Source organism: Mytilus galloprovincialis, chromosome 2 (assembly GCF_965363235.1).
Source record: "Mytilus galloprovincialis chromosome 2, xbMytGall1.hap1.1, whole genome shotgun sequence".
NCBI lineage: Eukaryota > Metazoa > Mollusca > Bivalvia > Mytilida > Mytilidae > Mytilus > Mytilus galloprovincialis.
Genome location: NC_134839.1, coordinates 19,162,093 through 19,181,028, shown reverse-complemented (window position 1 = coordinate 19,181,028; position 18,936 = coordinate 19,162,093). Strand labels below are relative to the sequence as shown.

The 18,936-nt window shown below is 31.2% G+C and overlaps 1 protein-coding gene across 1 annotated transcript; it reads left to right on the top strand.

The window, feature by feature from the left end:
• The first annotated feature begins 1,665 nt into the window (after window positions 1-1,665).
• LOC143063056 (6-phosphogluconolactonase-like) lies at window positions 1,666-18,176 on the top strand. Its single transcript, XM_076234978.1, has 5 exons — window positions 1,666-1,823; window positions 7,517-7,717; window positions 8,656-8,798; window positions 17,131-17,271; window positions 17,966-18,176. The coding sequence occupies exons 1-5, from the start codon at window positions 1,697-1,699 to the stop codon at window positions 18,080-18,082; spliced, it is 729 nt and encodes a 242-aa protein (XP_076091093.1). The 5' UTR covers window positions 1,666-1,696; the 3' UTR covers window positions 18,083-18,176.
• The last annotated feature ends 760 nt before the right edge of the window (window positions 18,177-18,936 follow it).

The following is an 18,936-nucleotide window of genomic DNA, read 5'->3' as shown; positions in this document are numbered from 1 at the left end:
CATCAGGCACAATAATTCCCGTTAGGGGTTTAGTATCATACCATCATAACATATATGAGAAGAACATAACCCGTGTCATGCCAACAACTGGTTTTTGAATAAATGTGTTTAGTTCCGATGCAAAGACCCTATAAGTGAATCAATATTAACGCCAAAATATTCAATCTTTAATGACCTGACAACAGTATCGTAACTATATCCCTTCTTAATAAGTCAATTCAAAGGTTTTGTTAGTTTTTGAGGTGAATACTGACACCTTTGTGCTTTATAAAGAATATTTCCATAAAAAAATGGATGTGAAATACCTGAACGTATAAGAAGTCTGCATGTTGAGCTATATTTACGAATGATGTCCTTATACCGATGATAAAATTTAGTAAATGTTTTGACTAGTTTGTGATATCGAAAACCCTGGTGTAATAATTTTTCAGTAATACATAAATTTCTCTCGTTAAAATCTAAAACATTGTTACATACACGAGAGAATCGTACAAGTTGAGATATATAAAAACAGTAAGATGGTGACAAGGGAACGTCACCATCTAAAAATGGATAATTAACGATAGGAAATGAAAAATCATCTCTTTATCATAAATACATATAGCTGACTATTGCCGGCTATGCGGTATGGGCTTAGCTCATTGTTGAAGGCCATACGGTGACCTACAGTTGTTAATTTCTGTGTCATTTTGGTCTCTTGTGGATAGTTGTCTCATTGGCAATCATACCAAATCTTTTTTTTAATGTGTGTAATTTAGAAATGGTGGCTAAGTGGTATTAATGCCAATGAGACAACCGATATGCATGAAAGGGACGCGCCCACATATATTGGCTTCAACACGAAGCAAAACGAATTCCTTATATACCCATGTTATCGTAAGATAAAAAAAAAACAATCCTAGATACGCAATTGAAAAATAACTGAAGTAAATTTAATTTTGAAAGATCGAGAAAGAAATCAATTTTACTTAATATTTTGTTCAATCAAGGCAATAATTGTTTTTTGAAATTTTTTACCGTTTTGGAATTATCTTCATAATAAAAGTATTGTATTTTTTTTTTTAATTATACACGAGACCTTAAATTAATTGTAACTCTTTATTAAGAGACCGTTTGATTCAAGTTAAAATCTAATTTTGAAAAAATTGAGGAAGTGTCTGAGGACACGATTGCCCCGCTCAAACTTTGCAATTTTAAAAAGTTAGAAAGAAATATATTAACTCAGGGACGATAAATAACTCTCTGACAAAATTCGATCTCCTATCTGCAAGTTTTGGTACCGTCAGCATTGAGTGGGTGAGTTCCATACCTTTTGGACGATTAAAACTTTTAAGTTACTGTCAGTGCTGAACCAAAAATGGGACTAACGTTCGGACAACCGGACATAAGGACGGTCAAAGGTAACACTTTTAAATTCCCCTGTTAGCTACTGCGAAAAGGGGGGAACACACTTGAAAAATATGAAATAAACTTGCATTGACTGAATCAGTGTCTGTCTATGGTGGCTGTGACTACTGCTGAATAATATCACATGTGTGCTAGCTCTTATGTTCGGCGTTATTTTCCCATATTTTCCTTTAATTCATAACAGTAAATCAACATTGACAACAATTTATTTTTGGTTTTCTTAATCATGTATTACTCCATACCAGCGTACTTCCATTGTTCAAGTCAAGCGAAATCACGGTAAACAACAATGGCGGCGCCCATCATTCGAGTTAGGAGTACGGATAAAGAAGTTTCAAATGATTTGTGTCAGTTTGTTATCGACAAATCAACTTCATCAATACAAGAAAAGGGAATATTTACAGTTGGAGTTTCAGGTAAAACGAACACGAATCATTGTCATTTATTTTATCATGAAGGAGGAAGTCAATATTTAGGACGTTTTTTTACTATTTTTTGTTGTCTAGAAATATTACCTTATATTATAAATATATATATATTGATCAACAATTAATATTAAAGACACACAAATTTAGTGTGTCTCTGTTTATATTTATATGGCCTCTAAATGAAACAGAATATAAGACGAAAAAATATTTTATGTTTTGAAAGGTTTATGTTCTTTTAAAAAGTTTCCTCTACATGTTTTTATTAAACATTGTTAAAAGAGTTTTAACAAATACCAAATATTTGTACTTTTAGAACTAATTTTTCACATAAGCCATTTAAGGGGAGATAAATCTTTTAGTACAAAATTTATACTGGATATATACATGATATAGGGAAAACGGTACTATTTATTCTGCCATACCCATAGGCGACAATATTAACATTTTATAAAGGAGTAGGGACATTAAAGGCCTAATTTTAATTTTTGCCCAAGAAAATAAAATGTTTGATAGCCATTTCAAATTTGCACATAATGTTTGGAAATGCATACAGTCAAGAAATATAAATGAAAAACGTAAAGATTTTTATCTGATGACGTCACAATTACGTAATTATATGTACTGTTTTCACAAAAAGGATGAAAAATACAATTTTTATGCAGTTTTCTATATTTATTTCCGTTGTGGAAACATCCTACGCAGCCGAGAAACGACAAAATAATTTAACAGAAGCAATATTATAATTATTGGCATATTCTCACCAAATATAAAGTTGTTTCTTGGGTGCGCACATACTTTTTCAATCTAAAATATAATTAAAATTTTATGAAAAAACAAGGAAAATCAAGAAATTTAACAAAATATGCAAATTAGGTCATGATTTGTTGCCATGGTATAAACTTGTTCCAATCGGACGTCAGATTAATCTCGGACTAGTTTATGTTATCCATGCCCACTATCATTTTGCACCAAATTTATGAAATTTTGGAAGTCTTTTCGAATAATTCCCTAGAAAATATTTCAATAGGTTTCAAAATTTATATTGTAAATATACACACTGCAGTTATTCATAGATAAATAAAAAATATATTGTATACCCTTACATCCAATCACAGCGCTTCTAATTTGACTTCCTTCACCTGCATTGGGTACACAAAAGGCCAACCTAATTATGGGAAAATTAAATACTCCCGTTTTCCCTAAAGTGGAATATTCATTTTTTACTTGTAGCAAGAAAACAAGTTTGGTGACACCAAGGATATGTATTGTACTGTACAAATCCTTTGTGACACTATTTATTCTTTTCATTTTTTTAAAATATATTAAAAACCTATCTTCTCATATTCTATATCAAAATTTTGTCTCATTGAGTTCTTTTTATGCACAAAATTGTGTTCTTTCTTGAACAATCTAAGTAAATTTTTGCAATTTTGGACTATTCGTACCTTGAATAATAGCACGATGACCCATACTTTTAATCATTTAATCATTTTTTTTAAAGCATAGTAAAATCTTTATTTTGGCAAAGTATAAAAAAGTTCTGTCATTTTTTTCTATACCCCTGAACTACCTTAAGGTGGTGGCTTGGGGTCCTCCATCGTCCTCCATCTTGAATCTTGAAGTCGCAGATAACATTGGTCTAGATATTTGATAAAATGTGCACATTTTGAGAGGAGTATGTAATTATGTGTAAGAATTTTCTTGTAAATATAGAAAATGGTGTTTTTTATCATATTATGACTGTAATTTCTCAAATACACCATATTTGTGTTTGATTAAATTTTTTCAACTTTGCCAAATAAGGGGAGATAACTCAGATAAAGTTATTTTTATAATAGAAAGTGTTGTGACTTGACCAATTCTAATCTGTAGCAACAAAACAAGTTTGGTGACCCCATTTTTTTTCTTATATGAAAGCCTGTTACATGTATAAGAGCTATCTTCTCAAATTTTATCTTAAAATTCAATCATGAAGTTTTCTTTTTATCACACAAAACTTGATTTTCCATGCATAAACCTGTAGCATGAAAAAAGTCCTGTGACCCATACTTTTAATTATATTTTATTTTAAAAGATGATAAATACTTCATTTTGACAAATTATTAAAATATTATATAAATTTTAATATATCAGTCAGGGTATTTTTTATTTACTTGAAGAAATAAATATAAGTATACTTGTTATATATAAGTAAATTTATAAGATATACTTATACAAGGAAGCAATTAATCTGAACAAATTGGTCTTCACCAAATCACCTCATTCTTGTTTACCAACTGGCCCCACTGAGGTTTACAATCTAGCCCCAGTTATCATGGTTATGAAAAGGGTTAAATCCTGTCCTGCTTACTCAACCCATTTATCATGTTTATGAACAAGGTAAAATCCAGATGACTATATATTTAATTGAGGTCTGCCAACTCCGATTCAAAAAAATTCAAAGTTGTCTTTCTTTCTATAGGCGATTTTACAATATCATTAGAACCTTTATGGAGAATTCCAATGTGAATGTACATGTACATTGTATATATCTTTTTGTACGACTTTGCCCCCCGCAGAGCTATAGAAAAATAGTACATTAACGGGTGTTACACGGACTCTTTTTAGACGATACACAGACTCTTTTTAGTTGTTACACAGACACTTTTTATGAATAGAATCACTCGTGCATGATCAGTAAGTTCATGGGCACTTTAACTTTCAATTAGATTTGAACTTTTTGGTTCACCGACTTATTTCCTGTCTTTTTATTGAACAAAATATTTACGTTAACATCAATATCTTTTTTCAAACATTTCCAGTTAAATACTATTCACATCAGTACACTAAGGGATTAGACATTTAACTTCAATAGTGGGGGTATGGTTTTCTCCTAAAATAGATATTTTGATCCCAAATTTTATGAGAAAAAAATTATTATGGTCAAACAGATGACAAATTAATGTTTTGAATGATTCCTGATTTTCCAAATACCGGTAATAGTGCTCATTGCATTTGGCGGATCCAAAAGGGGGGGTCTGGGGTTGGCCGATCAATGCATTTAAATGGGGACATATAGTTGGAACCCCTCTTTTTAAAATGACTGGATCCGCCCCTGTTGCTTATTTAAACAAAAACATTTGGGTGATGGCGTTGAAAAGTAAATAGTTAATATACTCAAAAAAGAACATACGCCCCCTTTATGAAGCAAAATATTCGGTCAATAAATATTTTCTTCAATATATGGACATGAATAGTATTTTGGACAATGCTGAAAGTAAAGAAAGGATAATACTGACGTGAACATTTCAATAAAAATAAGACAGGAAATAAGTAAATAAAAATCAAATCTAATATCAAAAGATAAAATCCCTATCAACTCACCAATGCACGATTGATCCTATAATCAAAAAGTGTTCATGTAATACATGTCCAAATAAGCACCAAATCTAGAAGAAAATCATTCAACTTATGTCATCAATTTTGGGCGGTAAGCTGCTATTGGATCATATAGTAACACGTGTTTAATCCCAATCAACACTTGCAGATCTAAAGACGAGCATAAATTTTAAAAAAAATCAAAGTATATTCCTGAATATATATAATATTAAGACAAAATCCAACTTTTTTCATAAATATTTCATTCACTAATGAAGTATGAAATTCATTCTTTTGATACCTTTATATTGTTATCGAATTTATATCAGTGGCGGATCCATGTCTAAATCCAGAACAAAACAGTAGGTCCAACTTTATGTCCCCATTTACATGCATTGATCTTCAAAAAGAGGGTTGTTCCAACCCCCTGGACCCCCACCACTGCATATTAAATTCATGTATTTGGCAACAGACGCGCGATTTTTACGAATTTTTTTTAAGGGGGAATGGGGGGATTGAATGGCTCATCCTGCATTTTTTCATCAAAAATAAAGATCACAGCCTGTGTATTTTAAAATGAATTAGCCCCCACTCCCCCTCCCCGCTTTCCGTTTTATTCATAAAAATCAAACGTTATCTTACTTACCACTAAAATATTCCTTAATATATTACCTTTTTACAAAGTTGCATTTTTTAAAAAAATCTTAAATGTGTACAACATTTATCTTTTACTTGAAATGGTTCTTTTTTTAATCAAATTATTTATATAGATTCCTGATTTTTTTTCTTGAAAAAAAATCTCAGTTGAAGGAAATGAAAAAAAAAATGTGTTTATACTATGATAACTTACATTTACTGCTTTATGACTATCTAAGTTTCTCAAATTTTTAGTCTTGCTTAAAGTATTATTACTTGAAACGTCGTACAAGTCAGATAAAAAAACAAAAGTAACAAAAGAAACAGGGCGGTTACAACCAGCCGAATAGTTTTTCGGCACTTGTAGTCAGGTAAAGGTCCTCGGCTATCGCCTCGGACCTTGACTTAACTACTCGTGCAGAAAAACTATCCAGCAACTGTTGTTACCGGCCTGTTTCTTTGTTACCTTTGTATTTTATCTAATACTTATTTCTATGTAGATAGTGTAAAAGATTACAAACATGAGATATCAAGTATATTACAAAAATAAGCCAATTTAATGCAACAGACCTGGCAGGGTTATGGGAAACAAATAATCATTTTACATGGCCTTAATGTAAAAATAGATTTTCATTTCAGGAGGAAGGTGTATGATTCAAATTTACTCTTATTCAATAAAATCAAAGTTGTCTTTCTTAGCTTTCTATAGGCCATTTTACCATATCATTGGAATCTTTATTGAGAATTTCAATGTAAATCATGTATATATGTCTTTTTATTTGTATGTAGATAATGTATAACATTACCAACATGATATAACAGAAACAAGCCAATTTAATGCCACAGGCCTGGCAGGGTTAGGGGAAATAAAAACTGTAAATTCTGAAAAACAGATGGTTTCCTGATAATAACTTTACTTCAAGTAAATAGAAATCAATTAAATTTTAACACAATATTAATAACCAAAAAAAAAGGTTGGGATTCATTTTGGGGGTTATGGTCCCTAAGGTTTAGGAATAAGGGGCCAAAAAGGGGCCCAAATAAGCATTTTTGTAGTTTCAAGTTTCCATGCTACACAGAGGGGGAAAAACAATTTAGATAATTCAAAAGCAGGGTAAGGGAGGTAATCCAATTCTATTTAAAGAATACTGTTCTATATATGTTTGATTTTCCTTACATGTACACTGCTTGAAAGTTATGTATTTAGAAATGATGATTGTCTTGAGATGATTAGCTGTAAAATAAATTTTAGAAGTACCTATAAATTAAAATTGAGATAAGTTTTGGAATAAGGAAAAGGGGGAGGTGAGAAAAAAAATTGAGGGGAGGGAGGGTGGGTACAATTTTTCTCATTTCAGATTTCAGAAATAAAAAAGAAAATTTATTCAAATATTTGTTTTTAAGGGGATTAATATTCAACAGCATAGGGTTTTGCTCAAAATCAAAAAAAAATATTTTAAGTTCATTAGACCACATTCATTCTGTGTCAGAAACTTATGCTGTGTCAACTATTTAATCACAATCCAAATTCAGAGCTGTATCAAGCTTGAATGTTGTGTCCATACTTTCTCCAACTGTTCAGGGTTCGACCACTCCAGTCCTATAAAGCTGCGCCCTGGGGTGCATCTTGTTAAATTTACAGTCATATCTTTACATGGTCTAAACATAAAATTTAATCTTCATTTTAGGAGGAAGTTTAGTTAAATATCTGTGCAATGGTTTGCCTTCATCCACAACAGACTGGACAAAATGGAGAATATTTTTTTGTGATGAAAGACATGTGCCATATGATAATTCAGAGTGTACATACAGTTTATATAAAACTGGACTTGTTGACAAAGTTGGTATGCCTCCAGAAAATATATTTCCCATAAACCCAGACCTATCAGGTGAGTTTTAAGTATTAGACAGCCCAAAAATATACCAGATGCTTATACAACAGTCAGAAAAAAATGGTACCATTTGATTTAAATTTTTTTTTTTAAATATTATACAGGGCCAGAGATAGAAACCAATAAACCAAGATCAATTTCTAACAAAATATATTTTCAAATATATTTCAACACTATTTCTATTTTTGGTCTTTTTATGCTGAAAGACAAATTTTGTTTGAGATCCCTATACATATTCAGAGAATAAAAACCACAAGAAACGTCTTGACTGTGTTTGAGGGAGATACTGCATTAAGTAAGCATGTCTCCTATTTTGTCTCATGTTAATAGATTTTTGTTTCACAATGAGTTTGATAACTTGCAAGAATCTTAATACATATAATACACAAGATCACAACTAAGATTTGGTTGGGTTGGTGGTGCTCAGTCTCTAGTTTTCTATGCTGTGTTTTGTGAACTATTGTTTGTCTGTTGGTCTCTTTCTCTTTCAGCCATCGTGTTGTCTGTTTTTTTCAACTTATGAGTTTGAATGTCCCTTTGGTACCTTTCACCCCACTTTTAGTTGAAAAAATCACACCTTTGACCTTATTTTCAAGGTTCTTTGGGCACATTAACTATTTATAGAATATTGCTATTATTACTTATCAATCATTTCAGCAGTAAAACTTAATAGAAAAGAGTGCTTTCATGATGTTCACAAAAGAAGAAGGGTAAATTGCATAATTGACCTATTGTTTATACTCAAAAAGAAAACCCACATTGAAAATGACAAAAGAACAATGAAGTCCGAAGAAACCTGGCAAATTGACACAAACACTAGTTCATAAATGAAGTAACATAAGTATGCAAGATGATGATATTGTCAATTAAACATCTTGTAATTCTCAACAACAAAGACCAAAACAAATAATGTTCATTGTCATTACTTGTTTCAGTTGAAGATGCAGCTGTTGATTACGAGAAAAAGATACGACTGGTTTTCCCAGGACCAGATATTCCAAGATTTGATCTGTTGCTGTTAGGAATGGGACCAGATGGACATACATGCTCTCTCTTTCCTGGACATCAACTGTTGGAAGTAGGTTCAATTGATATATTATTGCCCAGAATTGGATATTCACTCAAAATCTGTGTTCCTAAGAGAACATTTATTGCAAGAGGTAGAACCAAGTAAACAGTTAACTAGGATTACAATTTAATATGCAAGACGCACGTTTTGTCTACATAAGGGGCCCACATAAGACTTATCATTGACGCTCACTGTTGTTATAAAGCCAAACAAGTACAAAATTGAAGAGCATTGAAGACTCAAAAAGCTAAGCTAATCTCTGCCTGGGAAAAGAAAATCCTTAAAATATGTTTGCTTGTCTTTGTTTACAAAAAACAAATGGTTTTACTGAAAAGAGTTCATGAATATTTTACGAGTTTTGAAAAACGTCTTATTTTCTTGATATAGTCCATGCATATTATCTGAATTTTCTGTATTCCAAAATAAATAAATAATAGATGTTGAAGGGAATACAATGTAAAAATCATTCAGATGGGAAATATCTGAAACATGTTGTGTCTGTATCATGGTGAAGGTTGTTTGGTAATGTTTACAGTGGTTTTGTTATAATGAACCTGATGATTAATCACAATGTTAATTCAAAACAGAATAAGAGATGACCTGTTCAAAGTATAATTCCAAGGGTTGGCGTGGCATCCATTTCGTAGGAGGCCATTGATTAAATATGTTTTTCTAACTGGCAACATTGTCATACTATATATATTTATCTTTCTTCTCATGACCAAACACATAGGTACAGAGAATACATGCATGTGAAATACAATATATTAACTACATAAACATAAATATAAAATATATACTACAACAACAAATACAAAAAGAACTTATTCAGAAGGACACACTCACTTGTTTATAATTCGTATAAACTTACAGAAATTAATGAGATCTGTCCTATTTGTAGACGACATAATTTCAGTGAATAATATAATATTTGGCATTTAATATACTAAAATCTCGATGTATAATTTATATCTCTCTTTTCTAAAATGTGAACAATCAATGTAAAGAATTATTCATCTACAATATCTAGCTTACATAAATTACACTTTCTTTTTTCCCTTTCAATATTGTACCATCTTCCAAGTTTGACTGGAAGTTTATGGTTACATATTCTAAATTCACATAATGCAAAAAAATCTTTTTTGTCTAAAATATTGATATATTCTTCAAAACACAATAAATTCTTAAAAATACGATAATTCAAGGCTTTTGAACAGTTTTAATAGGCTCGTTCTATGTTCGTTTAAATTGATCACACAATCTTACTTTGATGTTATATTTCAACCATACATCATTTAAAAAGAGCTGTGTGCTACAGATATAAAAAAAATCCATATTCATCGAATATATTTTTAACACATACTAACCATTTATAATCCATGATTTTTTTTTGACAATACAAGTAGTACAGTAGCCTATAAATAATACAAGAATACTTTGACTGATTTGCCATAAATAATTGAGACCAGTAGGATATCATCCTTAATTTTACATCAAAAGCAACTGGGAAACGTCCTAACTCACCGTATATCACACAGTTGGGAATAGAAGATTCTAGATTAAGGAGCAACTTACAAAATTTTAGATGAATTTTTCGATAATATCACAGTTACTGAACAGGTTTTACCTCTCTATCAAAAAGATCTAACTGATAAGAAACTGATAGGCTATGGAATTCTCCCCTTTTCAGTATCTCATACATCGCTTTTATCCCTTTTTCAACTTGTGATTTAATCGCCTTTATTCTCTAACACATGTATATATAACTGTCTCCATTGGCTTGTGACATGCTCTCCTTGAGTGATACTTCCAGGGTCGAAAAACTAGTTATATAAATAAGTAAAAACTGCTGCCAGCTTCTCTGACATTAAGGATGCATTAAGAAGTAAAATCAAAAACTTATCAACTGAGCATCCGTTCACTGACATGACTGAGCGAATGACTATTTTTGTGTATTTATTATTGCAAGTTGGCCACACATGCTTGATTTATTATTAGATTATATGAAATCATGCATTTAGTTTTTGTTAAAATGTATTTATGCAGCAGGTAATGGAACCTTGTTGTGTTCTATTTTAAGACACCAACTTGTGTACGGTTGTTTACTTATCGTTTGGTTTATGTTGAAAAGTTAACTCGTTAGATATCATGTCGACACATATCCTTATTCTTTTATAAATGTTACAAAATATTTATGCTTCCTGATCAAACCAGCTTTAATCCTTTCTTTCGTCTTTAGTCAATTCGGATTTGCTTTTTGAATTGTCCTTTGCAACTCTTATAAAAATTTGTCAGTGCTTTATGAAGCCCGTTCGGTTTGCTATAGCAAAAAACAGGAAGGTGATAAGTATTGTAAATCAAATTCGTGTTTATAATAATTACTAAAATACAACAAGGCCGAAAGAAAAATCATATTGATTTCATACTTAACCTTTTACCTTTCTTAATTTGAGCATAACTAATTAATCTTTTGTAATTAATTAAAGTCTATCGTATGTTCGATCAAATTAAGTTAAATTAGTCGTACTTTCATAATTCGTAATTAATAAAAAAAAAAAAAAAAAGACTTTCGTATGTTCGTTCTAATAAGAACGTAAATATATTGTATTTTCATTATTCGTAACTATTTTTTAAAAGAAACCGTACGTTCGGTCAAATTAAATAATACGGAAGTCGGAAAAGCGTCCTAGACTCTTGGTGAATTAATAGGTTATAGAATGTAAAAAATCTCATTATTTTAATTCGTAATTAATTAAAGGCTATCATATGTTCAATCAAATTAAGAAAAATACCAAGTCAAGAAAGTGTCCATCGACTGCTGTTGAAGTTAAAGGTTGTAGGATGTGAATAAAATCGTATTGTTAAAAAAAAATCGTAATTAATGGATGGCTTCCTTTTTATCTCCTTGTTTTTTTTCTTTTATAATCTGGGATGATTTTTTATGGATTTTCATAGAATAAATTATTATCAATTATTATAAAAGAATTTCAATGGGACATCAGTACTGTCATTCTTTCACATGTTTGTATTGTCTTTTCTATAATTGATTTCTACAAAAAACATTAACAAACCATTAAAATGAGGTCTTTCATTATTGAAAATACAATAAATGATATTTGGTTTGACAACATTATAAGTTTGTTTTTCTATTGTATGCTCAAAGAAATAATAACTCCCCATGTGAATTCTGATAACTTGTCGAGTGTCCTTAAGAAAAATGATATTGATTTTTATACTAAAAAGTTTACCTCTTTTGATTTGAGAGTCACTACTTAGTCTTTCGTAATTAATTAAATGTGGTCGTATGTTCGATCATATTGTCGAAATGCGCATCTGGTGCAACAAAATTGGTACCGTTAATTGTATTACTACCACTGGGTCGATGCCTCTGCTGGTGGACTATTAGTCCTCGAGTGTATCACCAGCCCAGTAGCCAGTACTTCGGTACTGGCATGAAAATACGGATTTTTTGTGTTATTAAAATTTGCTGTTACAAAATGATGGAAATTATTATAAATTAAGGAATGTATCTCCCTCATGCAAAGCTCTGATTCCTTTCACGGATTTGGCTATAGTTTTTGGACCTCTTGGATTAAAGTTCTTCATCTTTTATATAAGCTTTGGATTTCAAATATTTTGGCCACGAGCATCACTGAAGAGACATGTATTGTCGAAATACGCATCTGGTGCAACAAAATTGGTACCGTTCATTGTATTACTACCACTGGGTCGATGCCTCTGCTGGTGGACAATTAGTCCCCGAGGGTATCACCAGCCCAGTAGCCAGTACTTCGGTACTGGCATGAAAATACGGATTTTTTGTGTTATTAAAATTTGCTGTTACAAAATGATGGAAATTATTATAAATTAAGGAATGTATCTCCCTCATGCAAAGCTCTGATTCCTTTCACGGATTTGGCTATAGTTTTTGGACCTTTTGGATTGAAGCTCTTCATCTTTTATATAAGCTTTGGATTTCAAATATTTTGGCCACGAGCATCACTGAAGAGACATGTATTGTCGAAATGCGCACCTGGTGCAACAAAATTGGTACCGTTAATTGTATTCGATCAAATACAGTTAATTACAAGTCCGTAAAGCGTTCAACAATTCTTTTTGAATGACCAGGTTATCGAATGTAAATTATTCGTATTTTCAAAATGCAACGTAAATAAATCGTATTTTCAGAGCTCGTAATTGATCTTAAAAGGATATCGTATGTTCGATCAAATTAAGTTAAATACATAAGTTGTAAAAGCGTCCATCGAGTCTTGTTAAATAAACAGGTTATAGAATGTAAATAATTTTTATTTTCAAAATTTGTATTGAATTTCTCATCACTTTGCGTCCGTCGTCGTCGTCCGTCGTCGTTAGCTTTTACAAAAATCATCTTCTCTGAAACTACTTGGCCAAATTTAACCAAACTTGGCCACAATCATTATTAGGGTATCTAGTTTAAAAAATGTGTGGCGTGACCCGGCCAACCAACCAAGATGGCCGCCATAGCTAAAAATAAAACATAGGGGTGAAATGTAGATTTTGGCTTATATCTCTGAAACCAAAGCATTTAGAGCAAATCTGACATGGAGTAAAATTGTTAATCAGGTCAAGATCTATCTGCCCTGAAATTTTGAGACGAATCGAACAACCTGTTGTTGGGTTGCTGCCCCCGAATTAGTAATTTTAAGGAAATTTTGCAGATTTTGGATATTATCTTGAATATTATTATAGATAGAGATAAACTGTAAACAACAATAATGTTCAGCAAAATAAGATCTACAAATAAGTCAACATGACCAAAATTGTCAATTTACCCCTTAAGGAGTTATTGCCCTTTATAGTCATTTTTTATCAATTTTCATAAATTTTTGTTAATTTTTGTATGTTTTTAGGAAATATTATCCACTGTTACAGTAATTACTGGGCCAAGTTCATTATAGGTAGAGATAATTGTAGCAACAAGAATGTTCAATAAAGAAAGATTTACAAACACCTTATCATCATCAAAACACCATTTTGTCATGAATTTATCTGTGTCCATTGTTATTATGCACATAGACCAAGGTGAGCGACACAGGCTCTTGAGAGCCTCTAGTTTATATATACCGTATTTTCAAAATTCGCAATCAATTCAAGGATATCGTATGCTCGATCAAATTAACTAAATAACGAAAGTCAGTAAAGCTTCCATCGACTGATGTTGAACTAACATGTCATAGAATGTAAATAAATCGTATTTTCATTTTTTTCATAATTCGTAAATGATTAAAGCCTTCCTTTTTATGTACTTTTCAATTCTTTTATAATCTTGGAAGATTTTTGTTTATAGATATTTATAGAATAAATCATTAAAAAAGAATTTCAATAGAAAATTTGTACTGTCATTCTATCACATATTTACATTGTCTTTCCTATAATTGACTTCGACAAAAATACATGAACAGACCATTAAAATGAGATTTTTCATTATTGAAACTAGACAAGAAATGATATTTCAGGTTTGGCATCATTTAACAGAAGTATGTTTTTCTTTTGTATGCTAGAAGAAATAACAACTCCCCATGTGAATTCGGATAACTTGTTGTGTCAAAGTGTATAACAATGCGCAGATGTCTCCTACCTGTATTATTGCAGAATATTATTTTCCTTTTAATCACGTTTAATGGTTCTTACAATATTAACGCAGTTTTGGAGAATCTCATGGGATTTTACAATATCTGAACAAAACCTTTGTTATTTGTAAATCAAAATGAACTTTTATTGTTTTGATTGTCTGGGCATTAGGTAGTTCAAATATAATTTCTCAAAAGTACAAAGTGTTTTTGTGAAATTTCAAATTTGGTTAAAGTTCCAATGGTTACTTTATGATCGTTTAAATGCTGTTGATTAAAATGTTTACTCATACTATTGTTTAGTGTTCATCATACTTTAAAGAGATGGGATAAAGATACCAAAGGGATAGTTTATATCCTTTTTTAGCTTTTCTGGCCATAAAGCCACGTCTATCATTGACAATCCTTGGCTTCGAGCGTCGCTGACGAGACATTAATTGTCGAAATCATGATCTGGTGCAGTAAAAACGATACTGGTAATGCAGCAGGCTTACGTCGTTGTCATTCGCAAGGATCCTCATAACAAATTTCCTCTAAGCTTGGAGCGAATAGTCCTTGGATATCTATTATAACGTTTGTGTATTTTTCAGTCCGAAAACATACATGGCCTCACATGATTGTAGAGTATAATAGGAGAAAAGTACAGTAATGGTATAAATACTGGAAAACCATATAAGAAATAACCAAAAATGTTCCAAATGTCAAAATCTATCCACTTCGTTTTTCACCAACATTATCAGATTACTCCTTAACATGAGTTATTAACCTTCAATTTTAAACTACTTTACCATTTTCAATAAAATTGAGTTAACAATATAGGGTTTTTGACAGTATTAACTTAGTGCTTATTCCTTTCAGTCAACACATTGGCTACAATAGCTAAAGTTAGAATAAAAAAGATAAAGGGTATAATGTATTATTTGTCTTTTATCTTAAAATCATAATTTATAGACAGAAAAATAAATCTGATATAATGCTCAGAATGTATAGATCTACATCTCCAATTTTCCCAAATAACCATTTGTCTTCCTATGTTTGTATTTAAATTAGCTAATTTAAATGTAAATTGCATGTGATCGTTACAGGTGTCTCGTTGACTCTTATTTCATATGGTCGTTATTATCAGGTTGAAAATTTAACATTTGCGTTTATTAGACTATTTACCGGATTTGTTATCACATAAGCAACACGACGGGTGCCCCATGTGGAGCAGGATCTGCTTACCTTTCCGGAGAACCTGAGATCACCCCTAGTTTTTTGGTGGGGTTCGTGTTGTTTATTCTTTAGTTTTCTATTTTGTGTAATGTGTGCTGTTTTTTTGTTTGTCTTTTTCATTTTTAGCCATGGCGTTGTCAGTTTGTTTTAGATTTATGAGTTTGACTGTCCCTTTTGGTATCTTTCGTCCCTCTTTTATATCGCATATATATATAATGTAGAAATTTAGATGGCTAACAATGGAGCCAATATTCCTTGTAATTGTTCAATCTTGGTGAAATGAATTAACTTTTTATGTGATAGTCCAACATGTCCAACATGTCCAAGGTTTCACTCCAAATTTCAAATCGAAAAGTTGTAACCTACCTGATTTTTGATAAAAAGTTATGACTCTGGTCTGGTTTATCGTATTTTTTATGAAACCAGGTGTTTGGGAAAACGCAAACATGATGTTATTTTTGTTTTTGTCTAATGCTTGGTTCGTTTCTGTGTGTGTTGCATTTTAATGTTGTGTTGTTGTTCTCCTCTTATATTTAATGCATTTACCTCAGTTTTAGTTTTCTAACCCGGATTTGTTTTTGTCTATCGATTTATGAGTTTCGAACAGCGGTATACTACCGTTGCCTTTATTTTTAAGCGTGAACACACTTTATACAATTTTTTATTCAACTTTTTTTTATTTTCAACAGATTCAAGAGGGGCTATAAAGTTTTCATCGTGCTGAAATTGTGCCACATCTATTGAATATTTATAGCTTAAGGATGTACTTAAGTGAGGTTTTGGAATTTTTGTCAAATGTTCGGACTCCTTAGTATTTCTCCATATAATACAATGTAAAATATATTACCTCATAGCACCCATTTATTTTTTTCATATAAGACTTAATAGCTCATGAAAGGTCATTTACCAAAATTTTAGAAGATTCTTGATTTTCTTTCTTTTGAGACCCTAATAATACCAATGCAAATATAAGGTAAAAGTCCGATTCAGCCCTTTCCCACCATATTTTAAATCTCAAATATTTCGAAAAGGAGGTCCATGACCTATCAATATTTTAAGATTATCTTTATCCTAGATTGATGCTCTACCAGCTTATAGTATCAATTTTAATTTCTTAATTTCTTAATTTTCAACAAACCTCACCTAGGTACATCCTTAATTCAACTTTGAATTTAGTCGGATGAGGTGAAATGATTAAAGTTTACGTTACCCCACTATCAACATACTAATAGTTCGTTTGATTTATATGAGCGTTGTTTCTGAAGTGAACCTTATGCTGCACGAAAATCGGAAAATACGAACTTACCTCCAGTGTTTGCACTCTTTTGCTAACAGTGAAGGTTAGGCCGAGAATACCTGTATTTCAGACGATAAATATACATCAAGTTAATACCGTTAAGTGACAGGTTGTCAATAAAAAATTTTAAAAAATGTTTTGACCTTGCAAATATTACATATTTTAACGGTTCAAGTTCACCAAATTTAAACAGCAAATGTGTCACTATTTATTGCAGGAAAAGATTAGAATAATAGCACCAATTACTGATTCACCGAAACCTCCACCTGCACGTGTTACCATGACTTATTCAATTATAAACAACTGCTCATGTGCTGTGTTTGCATCGTGTGGAGAGGGTAAAGGTGATATAGTCCAGGTATGCTTAACTTTATTTTAATTGAACATAGTGTAACACTTTATCTGCATACATACTTTGTCTATTCAGACATCTAAGAGACTGATTTTGTGGGTATATACCGTATATGTGAGTGTGTTATGTTGAATTTATCATTTGAAATATAACATATAAATTATCTTCTACTAAAATCTGTTATTGTATGTGATGGGTTTGTACTTTTATTATAATAACATGTATTTATTTACACAAACTTATGGGGATAAGAAGTAACCAATTGATATATAAGAAACGTCTTGAAAGTCATTCACATATTCGGAGAGGAAATGAAAATTATATATTAATTACATTGCCGAGTAATCAATTGAAAGTCTGTATTTACTGAGAACGGTTGTTAACTTGTTGATCTACCAATTACTATCTAACAATTGGTAGAAATGAAAGCAAGATTAACAACCATAAGTCTTTGATTCTTATAATGAAAATCAATGATTAATTAATACAGAATATGACGTTGCCTTACAGTCATTTACGACACTATTTCGTTTCGACTAGAAAAAATAAACTGATTTACACAAATGTCAAATATTATTTGATGTTCTTGTATTGCTCGAAGATGTTGTGAAATTCGAAAATTTGGTGAAATTAGTTCTTTAATTCATTATTGCATGATTTATTTTTTCTATCATTTTAAGTTACACATGATTTTTTTCAGAGAGTTTTAGAAGGAAAGGAAGAAGTTCTTTTACCAGCTGCCCGTGTACGGCCAACCAACGGAGATGTAATTTGGTATTTAGACAAAGGTGCTGCATCAAAACTGAAAAACATTTGACTAGGAACACCAATTAGTAAAATATAGAAGGAGCATACTTTACATTGCTGTCCAAATTCAGATATGCATAATAAAGACACATTTTACTAGAATATATTGCTTACATTCTCGATTTTTCTTTTAAGCTGCTTACATTCTCTTCCAATTTTTTAATCTGTTAAATATCATTCCAGCTTAGTTTAAAACTTATCTCTTATGTTTTCATATTATTATATGAACTTTAATATTCCATCATGGGAATGATGGAATATTAAAGTTCATATAATAATTGATTTCCTTGTTTTGTTTCAAAACCTTTCTTGAGTTTTTGGTCATGAATGCTCTTCAGTTTGTAATGTATTTTGGCCTTGAATTTCTTTTATAATTGGTGCGCCACAAAGAGTCTTTTGTGGACCAAATTCGCGTCTATTGTACAAAAAGTAAATCTGATATGTTTGATCAGGCATTTGTTTTTATATCAGATATTTATTTTGCATTTTACTATTTGAAAATCCCGATAGCAATTTATGAATGTCTTGGAAGTAACTTTATGTTGACTTTATGGTTTAAAATTTATTTATCAGAAGAGAGCGAAGAGAAAATGCATTTATGGAAAGTCTTATCAACACTTATTTAAAGGAAAATACAAAATGCATGCGATATATACTATAAAACGTCGACGAAATTCTACAATTAGGTCTGTTTACGGGATATTTTGTATGCAATTGTAGCAGCATTGGCACATCCCATTTCTATAGAAAATATTTGTGTCTGTCCCTTCCGTCATGATCTATAGTTTATACCTGTTTTAAGTTGAAGTTTAAGGGGGCCACTTATGACAAGTAAATGACACTTGGTATGTATTTTATAAGCAA

Excerpts from the sequence above, each read along its gene's own strand:
- LOC143063056 (XM_076234978.1), top strand. The coding sequence starts at position 1,697 with ATGGCGGCGCCCATCATTCGAGTTAGGAGTACGGATAAAGAAGTTTCA. Across the intron at positions 7,718-8,655 it reads CATAAACCCAGACCTATCAG|TTGAAGATGCAGCTGTTGAT; the intron begins GTGAGTTTTAAG and ends TACTTGTTTCAG. Across the intron at positions 8,799-17,130 it reads CTGGACATCAACTGTTGGAA|GAAAAGATTAGAATAATAGC; the intron begins GTAGGTTCAATT and ends TATTTATTGCAG.